Raw genomic sequence first — 9,829 nt, forward strand, 5'->3', positions numbered from 1 at the left:
CTACTTCACTTTCACCATTAAAGACCCATGAAGATGATTACAATAACGGAGGTAATGGGATGGTAGAATGGAAAGCAAAGAGACTTACCTCTCAAGGTTAATTTGCCCTAGCTTGGAAGTCCTCTCTAGGTGCTTGTTGGGAAGTGTGTTGGTGTGTTATGAATGAAAATATAAAACTAAGGCATTAAAACATGGATACTGCCTTCCCGTCGACCGCTGCGGCGGTCACTACGCCGCTGCAGCGGTCCCGCTATAGCGGCCAAGCCACCGCTATAGCGGTCCCATAATAAATCCGCTCACCGCTATAGCGCCACCACCCAACCGTAGCGGATCGCCAGAAGGGCAAAGGCCCGCCACAACCGCCCAAGAGAAATGGAGGACCGCCGGGAGCGGTCACCCACCGCTCACATACGTGCGCCGTAGCGGTCCTCTCACTGCCGCAGTGATGCATTTTGGGCAGTAGCTCGATTTTTCTGTCCAGTTTTCCCCCTATCACCCCACATTTCACCCAAGGCTTCAAAAACACAACACGAAACATGCATACATACCAAAAGACGCCCTACGAATCCACCCGCGGCCTTGGAATTCCCGATGGAGTCCTAAATTTCCATAACGACCGGAAAGGGTCGTTACAGGGTATTTGACTAACTTCACCCTTATTTATGTCTAAGTTATAATCTTTTTTCATTAAATTTTTATTTTATTTATGTATCATCTCCATTATTGATAAAATTCTACTAAGGGTAAAATGGAAAAAAATAACTATTGTGCCTTGAACTCTTGAAATGACAAATAATTTGAGATAACTATTTTAATAACTATAAAAAGTAATTGGAGACTGAGGTAGTAAATTACACTAATATAATATAAAGTAAATAGAGAAAAGAAAGGTTAAAGCAAGAGAGGATCTACTTATGTTATGTGACCCCCTCCCCACACCTCTAATGCCCTTAACACTTGCGGTTATTGAACTCCAAAAATTCTCTATAAATAGCAATGCACTCCTTGCAGCCAAGCGTACACTTCTTCACACCATTGCTTAGCACATACAAAATTCATTACATCCAAAAAAGAAAAACATCAAACACATTTCAAGAACCAATCTCTAAATTTCCACAAAATTTCACTATGGTGGTCTTGTCCATGCCACCAGTAAATGACCAATTCTCCATAATCAAGAATTCATGTAAAACCCCTTCATCATTTTTCCCTTGCAATATTCCATTAATAGACCTTTCAAAACCAGACAGCAAGAACCAACTTGTTAAAGCTTGTGAAGAATTTGGTTTCTTCAAAGTTGTCAACCATGGTGTCCCTATGGAATTTATAAGTAAACTTGAATCAGAAGCCATTAAATTCTTTTCATCTCCAATGTCTCAAAAGGAAAAAGCAGGGCCACCTGACCCTTTTGGCTATGGGAGCAAGAAGATTGGATCCAATGGTGATGTTGGCTGGGTTGAATACATTCTCTTGTCAACAAATTCTGATTTCAATTACCAAAAGTTTGCATCTAGTTTAGGTGTAAATCCAGAAGATATAAGGTAATAAGAGTATTTCTTTGTTTTTTCCTTTCTTGGCTTTGGCCAGAAGTCAGTATTTAAACTTTTTGAGTTCTGGTGTATTTAAACTTTTTGAGTTCTGGTTTCTAGAATGCTATCACAAGTGCCAGAATCTCGGTTCTTGGATTTTGGGTATCTTTAAATTCAGTGCTCCAACTAATTAGATATCTCATCGAGTAGGGCCCGTTAAGAGGTAACTTACTCCTTAACGGAAGATTTTTATTTTATTTTCAAGGTTCAAACTCGAAATTTCTAATAAAAGGTGGAGGGATTCCAATCACTCTGCGACTGAGTTACTGGCCAAGAAGCGGAGCCAGGAGTTTTGGTTTATAGGTTTTGGATCACAATATTCTTTTGTTTACGGAATTCTGAAAAGATTACTTGTACATATTAAATAAATTTTTAACAAAAATATAAAGTTTAAGCTATGGCTAATGTGTTACTGCAAACCCGTAACTAACTATGTGGCTCCACCACTGCGAGTAGGGCTCATTTAGCGGTAAATTAATCCTTCACTGAGATTTTTCCATTTCAAGATTCGAACTTAAAACCTCTGAACAAATAAAGGAATTCCACTTCTCTACCAGGGGCGAAGCTACAACCGGCGAAGGGCGTTCAGTTGAACATCTTTCGCCGGAAAATTATAGTGTATATAGGTCAATTATTATAATGTATGGAGTATATGAAACCTTGATAAGTGGAAATTTCTCATTTTTTTTTTCTTTTGTAATCTTATTGCAGAGATGCTGTGAATGACTACGTATCAGCAATGAAGAAAATGGCTTGTGAGATTCTTGAAATGTTAGCAGAGGGATTGAAGATTCATCCAAAAAATGTATTCAGTAAACTTTTGATGGATGAAAAAAGTGACTCTATTTTCAGGCTAAATCACTACCCTCCATGTCCTGATGAAGTTCAAGAATTCAATGGCAGAAATTTGATTGGATTTGGAGAACATACTGACCCACAAATCATTTCTCTATTAAGATCTAATAACACTTCTGGACTTCAAATTTCACTTGTTGATGGCCATTGGATTTCTGTCCCACCTGATCAAAATTCGTTCTTCATCAATGTTGGTGATTCATTGCAGGTATAGTAGGACTTTATTTCTTGGAAGCTTCTACTTTCTTTCTTTCCTTTTTCCTACATGGTGTCTTGTCTAACGCTTTGTACGACTAATCCGGATTGACACCGTGACACACTGTAAGGTCCATTAAAGGGGGTGCTTATTTTTTTAAATAGTGGAAGCTTCTGCCTTTTTATCCGTTGTTATGCATTATCTGTTTTTGGATCCTGACTAATTCAAATTCGCACTGTGTAAAATTCATTAAAAGGGAAAATACTCCTACCAAGTTTTCTTTTTCGTTCTCAAGGACCGAACTCAAAATATCTGATTAGGAACTGAAAAATCGTATTCATTCTACCACAATTTTCGGTGGGGTCTTCTAATTTCTTGTTTTCCTTTTATTTCCCACTCATTGCAAAAGTAGTTGGGGGGTGAAGAAGTATAATGATAAGACATGATTATCCTAGGTTTGATTGTGTCTTTTTCACTTGAATTTTTTTGTACATCAAATTAATGCTCCTCGCTCAAATAAATGCCAAGGGGGTTGGATATCATTTACATAGATTCTCGTAAAAACAAAAAGATTTTCCTTTTATATATATTGAAAGTGAGAAGAACCTTTAACATTATTACGTATTTTAACATATGGTAACGTGTAACTTATGAGTACTAATTTTCAAGATACTACTTGCACTTATTATGTACGGTTGCTTGTAATTAAATCAAAAACCGAATTTCAATATGTCCGCCGTTACCATTGAGTAATAGTGCAATTAACGATGGGAAGAACTTTTATGCTATTACGAATTTTGACATATTGTACCAAGTAATCCGCACCATTTTCTAGGACACTAATAGCACTTATTACGGCCATTTTTGATACCAAATATCGTTCTCAATATCAAAATATCTGCCCGTACTATTGAGTAACGTGGCAATATAATTTTACTAGAGTGCAAGTTTTGAACAAGTGGTGATTTTTTTCATTTCTTTTTGCAGGTGATGACAAATGGGAGGTTTAAGAGTGTAAAGCACAGGGTTTTGGCCAACAGTGTAAAATCAAGACTTTCAATGATTTATTTTGGAGGACCACCATTGAGTGAAAAGATAGCATCCTTGGCATCACTATTAGTGAAAGGGGATCAAGACAGCTTGTACAGAGAATTTACATGGTTTGAGTACAAAAAATCAGCATACAAATCTAGGCTTGGTGACAATAGGTTGGTCCTATTTGAGAAACTAGCATAACCTCATCAATTTTGATATTTTGTTTTGTGAAGTCCCACACTTGTTAGCAAGTATGGGTTGTCAAGATACTCAAATATGGGCTTAAAACATAGTTCATTGGATTTCCCATAGATAGAAAAATGTTTTTCTTTTTTTCTTTATCCATACTCTTTGTAATTACTTTTCTTGTTAATAATACGAGTTCAGATTCATCCTCATTACCAATATCATTTATTCTTGAAAGTGTCAATATATACCCTCAATGTTTATATCAATCTAATAAATATATAACGCGTTTTTATTATCACCTCAATTGTATCACAAACTATGATAAATTAGTGTGATTTAGTGTGGAGTTGAGGGCTAATTCACTTAATGAATCCCCTCTCTTCCACAATTAAGGTGGATGATTCAAACACCACCAATAGAGTAGCTAGTGGTGGAGTCAGGATTCTCACGAAGAAGATTCAAATATAAAGAAGTAATTATAAGAAGAAGTCAACTGGATTCAACATCTACTATATGTACATAAAAAATAATTTTAACCTTATATATACAGTATAATATTTTGACGAAAAGAGTTCGGATGAACGCTTTACGGTACCCTAGCTAGCTCCGCCCATGAGCATTGTCAATATGTACTGAGTATCCATTGACAACGGTTACAACTATTATGATTAGATGGGTGATTTTTTTTTTTTTCAACAGACTAACTAAAAATGTTTGGAATTCCAAAAAATAAAAATAAGGGAAGGAAGGGCCATGGGAGACAAATAAAGGAACCATAGGCCCATACCCATACGTACGTGATTTTTTGGCGTGGGGATGTGACAGGCTGATGGTATGTACTCTTTGAAAGAAGATCCAGAGCACATAGTTTCTGAACTAATTAAAAGTTGGGGAATATTCTTTTATTAGAGTTAGGTGAAGACAGGAAAAAAATAACCAAAATTGTCACTCATGTAATCGCTTAAATCAAATATGGCGTACAGATATATAAAATATGTATAATTTATATATAATATGTGTATGACTGTGTAATTAGTGTATAATTTATGAATATTGGCTAGGAAAAATAAGTTCTTGAGCCGAGGGTCTATCAGAAATAATCTCTCCACCTCCAAGGTAGAAATAAGGCATGCGTATACTCGACCCTCCCTAGAACCCACCTTATGAGATTACACATTTACACTGGGTATGTTGTTGGCTAGGAAAAGTAAATAGTAAAATTGGACTGTTTATTATGTAAAGATCCAAAAAAAAAAAAAAAATCAAATCAGTTTGGTGAAAAAGAAAAGAGATCCGTATATATTTTGCTGGTATTTTCTTGATGTCTGATTCATACTTTCAGTGTGCTTGCCTTACTTTTTGTAGTCAAAAAAACAGAAAGTAAAAGAAAATTAAGAACCGAAACTATGACGATAGTGGCTGCAAAAATGGACATATTCCCACTTTTTTTTCGTGGTAAGTTGGTTTAGACAAATGGTGTCATCTATTAAAAGTTGTACATGCAAGTAATTACTAGTCCTGGCAGATCCAAAAAAAGGGTGGTTTTGATCTCACTACTAAAAAATCATTATTTTCCCATTGAAAAATGTTCAGTGGCTCTTCCCACTGAATATTGGTTCGGAAAACCTTAATAGTAGTGTTTTCACATGGAAAAATTAGAAAGTTTGAAGATTTCAGGGAACTGTTTTAAACCAATAATACGTTTTCCCAAAATTTGGTTGGTTGGAATGAGGTGGGAAAATAATGTTTTATAATATAAAATTTTCACTGAATGTCAGTGGGAAAAGCCTCTATTTCTAGTAATGTCCGGCGTAACCACTTGCTCTAGTACAAAAATTTAAGGACGGACAAATGAAAGAGCAAACCCTACATTAATTCGATTTGTCATGGTAGAGAGAAAAAAAACAGCTCACGGACCATACTCGAGCTCTAAATCAATGTCCCTAGTAACGTTCTATGCAACTCTTAATAAGATGAGGAAATAAAGTGAAAGATTCGCCGGATGTGAAATCTCATTGTATTTGAGGAATCAACAAAGAAGATACTACTATATGAGAAGAAAAAGGTAAGGTAAACCTGTAAAGAATGAGCTTTTAAGTAACTATATGTCTATGTCTCTTGACCCAAACAACGTCGCCACAGTTATAAAAAAAATGTTATACTGATCTGACTTTAGTCATCTCACATTATAAACCAAGAACAACGGATTGATCATATACCGTGCTACTGTCTTGACCTAGTATTCTTTCCTCAGACCGGATTTTGAACTGAAAAATTGAAGGATTAACGTGATGGATAAGGTTTAGGAGTTACTGGAGCCAGAATTCCAGCTATTGATAAGGGGAAAAGAAAAGCAAGAAGTGAAATTTTAAGAGGTCATCTCAATTGGACCAAGACTAACTGCGAGTTTAAATTGACGTAATATGTCAAGTTATATACACTTATTCGACCTAAACTAATAAATCTTCCTCAACTGAATTTAGACAAATTCCACGTAAATCCCTACATCAAACAACTACTAACTTAGATGATTGATCCACTATTCAGGATGAATCATTACCCAAACAACACTCCAAGAAGGAAAAAGACACCCAACAACTAGCTAGACAAGAACCTAGATTTAGGTGTTGGCTAGTTTGTCCTCTGCTGATATTTGGCAAACCATTAAATACATAAACAAGGCAAAAAGGGCAAACCTTCCACTTCTTTAAGTCAGAATTGCTTTTCTATTTTAACTGGAAGAGGTAGAATTCTCCCTTCTTGTCGGGAATAGCCTAAGGAGGTCGTCTACAAAATTTGAATTCATTTGGCGGAGATTTGGACTGATATTGACAAAAATTGCAACTGAAAATCATAGAAGCAGTTCGTTTATGTAGCTAGCAACGTGTTATACACTTTTATACATTGTACATTTTATACAAGGTTGATATATTTTTATGTAGCATTATGTTTTTTCATATAAGTACATAGATATTGTATATTATTTTATAAGGGAGTATAAATATTGTCACAGAAAAATATTAGCTATGTCGGTGTAAACTGAAAAATATGGCTATGTGGATGCTAAGTGTTGAATTGGGTTGTATATGTTGGGATAGTAGGTAGCAAGTCTTGATATTTGACCAACCATCCTCCTTTCTTAATTTTATGTCAAATTGAATTATATTCCAGCTATGCCTGTCACGATGATATATCCAATTTCAAAAGGTTAGACAAATTTGACAAAATGGTCCTGAAAATGTTTCTCTATAAGTAGAGAAATTATATTATGGACCATTGGGTACTTGTGGAGATAAAATTATTATGGGATACATGATTTTCCAATATTTATGGCTAGTACAAGTCCAAGACTGGTTGAATAGAAACCTCAACTTCCGTTGTTGTTAGCGTTGGATTTAAGTTATGTATGTTGATAAGTGGCTAATCAGGAATTTATATATATGGTGTTTCAAAAATGTCAAATGTGGGATTTAAATCTACGACTAAAGCAATTTTTAATTCCTTTACCACTTTGCTTGACCTTTTATTTATGTCGGATTCAACAACCTATACAATATATAACAAAAGAGACAGTTTTTGCGCCATATGAACAGCTCCACATAGATATGGAGGAAAAACAACAAATCATCTAAAGAAAATATGAAAACTAGTAGCATGGAGAAGAAAAGGTAGAACCCAATAATCTCCGGCCTCCACGGCGGCTCCTAACTCTCTCTAGATCTAAAATTTACGTGATACCCTTTAAAAACAACCAAGGGTCCTATTTATAGCGTTGAGAAATAACCCTATGCAAAGCCCATAAAAAACGGATCTAAAATTAACATAAGTGCATTTTTCTCCACGCAAGTCGCTGAGGGTCCCCTAAAACTTGACATGGCCTCGCTTTGAGCCAAGCTCGGCGAGGTCCATGTGCCATTTTACACTTAGTCGAATTTACGAATTTTTGCAATCTTGCACATCCACCTCGCTGAGCGAGGTCCAAGGCGTGCATTTGCCTTGCTTTGGACTGAGCTCGGCGAGGTTCATCTCCACTTTGACACTTAGACAATTTTGCGTTCAATTTCCATTTTCGTCCGAATCACCACGCATTTTCTCCAAGATTTCCTGATTGCAACAAACACATACGTATTAGCTCGTAATGCAAGAATAATGATTAGTTACGTGTATTTAACTTAATTCGTCCTCTAAACAAGGTAAAATATGGGTAATATATGGCGGTTAAACCTATAAATACGCTTAACATCACCACCCCACACTTAAACCTTCTCTGGCGCATATGTTAAAGATGTTAGACTAGAGAAGGATTAAAGAGGGCGTGATCTGATTATCCCTACAGTTGGGCTAGGATTTGTGGCTAGGATAGGAATATACCTAGGCACCGCGTTCAATTAAATACCGTAAATGAATTGCGTTCTTAACAAGTCAATTCCATAGGAATATAGGCCGCAAACTGTTTTGAATAGGCGAGTAGTAGTTCGGGAGAATACTACGAGAGTTAATAATCCGGTTAATTAGCAATCATCGATAATTCGGATTAAGGAGAAATAGTCTGAGAACTCAATAGGATTGGTGAACCAACCGCAACCCTGGAACATTCATCTCATTGATAATATAAAAACTCACTCTTTCTTTATTGAAGTTCACTATTTGTTTATTTTTATTTTTAATTAGTTTATAATCATAACCTTCATATATCATCTCTTGTGTAGATAATTAGGATCGTTTAATTTAGTTGACGATTAATCATAAGTCCCCGTGGGTTCAACATCCGATTTCTAAAATAACTGTATTACTTGTACGACCACGTATATTTGCGTGCGCATTTGGGAGCAACAAGTTTTTGGCGCCGCTGCTGGGGACTTAGAAATTAATTGTTTTTCTAGATTAGACTTTCCCTTTTATCTTTACAAGTGTTTATTTTATTTTATTTTTCTTTTCTTTTGTGTATTTTCTTTTACATGGCGTTTTCGTCTTGTCAAGACTTGGCATCTTTAGAGTACAACATTAAAGTACATGCTGCTCAACATGATAAACTCTCAAATTGATTTACTCACATAGCTAAAGAAAAGATTGAGTTCTTATATGAGCTTGAATTTTTTTGTTTGGATATTCACTACTTGAATGAGGATTTGAGTGCAAAGGTTGATGCATTTAACGCTCAACAGTTTAGTGATAAGTTGTGTGTAGCTGAAAAAGAACTCAAGAGGCAACTTGAGGAGCTAAAAGTAGAGTGTAAATCATTAGGCCATATTTGTCTTGATGATGCCAATGTTGAGACAAGTGCATTAGAGTCCTGTGAGGAAGTAGATAATATTATTTTTGATAACTCTAGCTTGTGTATATATGAGGATGTAAATAGTAATGCAATTCATGAATTTGTGCGCATTGGAACTCATTCCAATCTTTTTTCCACACTGTGTTCGGATAGTGAGATTATAATCAATCCATTTGAACGTTTGGTGGAATCAAAGGATGAGGAACAAAGTGACTATATTCTTGAATTTGTTGAGCCAGAAAGACAAAATTACATCCCTTATCAAAAGGCAGGAGGTGCAGAAGACTATATTGGTTACCTGGCTCAATTGGATATGTACCACCACCCCTGAATCATAGCCGAAGCTTGAAGTAAAATTGGGGGTACAATTCATAAGTTCGCGGTGGAGGAAAAAGCTAGTTCACTTCGTGCCGCGACGTTAAATCAAGCGATTGTTGGGAGGCAACCCATCTTTCCCAGAAACTTCTCTGGCGCATATGTTAAAGAGTTGTAGTACGCATTCATCTATCTTTCAGAAGTAGTCGTGTGATTATCCCATAAATCTTTGTGAGGTCTTTGCCCATTTAAGCAGAGAGGGGAAGAAAAGAACTACTTTCATCTTGAATCTAGCTTCTTCACTAGATACTATTTCTCATAAAAGAAATTTACGATATTTTTTCAAAGAAGGAAATTTAATTGAACTCTTTTTTT

At 35.8% G+C, this 9,829-nt stretch overlaps 2 protein-coding genes across 2 annotated transcripts in view; both read left to right on the forward strand.

Moving 5' to 3' along the window:
• The first annotated feature begins 961 nt into the window (after positions 1-961).
• Positions 962-4,073, forward strand: LOC132053281 (gibberellin 2-beta-dioxygenase 1-like). Its single transcript, XM_059445239.1, has 3 exons — positions 962-1,541; positions 2,301-2,652; positions 3,628-4,073. Exons 1-3 carry the CDS (start codon positions 997-999, stop codon positions 3,874-3,876), a joined length of 1,146 nt encoding a protein of 381 aa, XP_059301222.1. The 5' UTR covers positions 962-996; the 3' UTR covers positions 3,877-4,073.
• Positions 4,074-8,064: 3,991 nt separating this feature from the next.
• The window catches only part of LOC132054106 (uncharacterized), a 5,665-nt gene continuing 3,900 nt past the window's right edge, over positions 8,065-9,829 (forward strand). Inside the window, exons 1-3 of the mRNA XM_059446169.1 lie at positions 8,065-8,068; positions 8,923-9,167; positions 9,336-9,454. Of these exons, the coding sequence (XP_059302152.1) occupies positions 8,065-8,068; positions 8,923-9,167; positions 9,336-9,454 (368 nt within the window). The remainder of the gene's footprint in view (positions 8,069-8,922; positions 9,168-9,335; positions 9,455-9,829) is intronic.

The sequence above is a fragment of the Lycium ferocissimum genome, chromosome 4, assembly GCF_029784015.1.
Source record: "Lycium ferocissimum isolate CSIRO_LF1 chromosome 4, AGI_CSIRO_Lferr_CH_V1, whole genome shotgun sequence".
Classification (NCBI taxonomy): Eukaryota; Viridiplantae; Streptophyta; class Magnoliopsida; order Solanales; family Solanaceae; genus Lycium; species Lycium ferocissimum.

Bases quoted from the DNA above. Each gene is read 5' to 3' on its own strand.
- LOC132053281 (XM_059445239.1), top strand. From the start codon at position 997: ATGCACTCCTTGCAGCCAAGCGTACACTTCTTCACACCATTGCTTAGC. The intron at 1,542-2,300 runs GTAATAAGAGTA...ATCTTATTGCAG, and splicing joins GTAAATCCAGAAGATATAAG to AGATGCTGTGAATGACTACG. The intron at 2,653-3,627 runs GTATAGTAGGAC...TTCTTTTTGCAG, and splicing joins ATGTTGGTGATTCATTGCAG to GTGATGACAAATGGGAGGTT.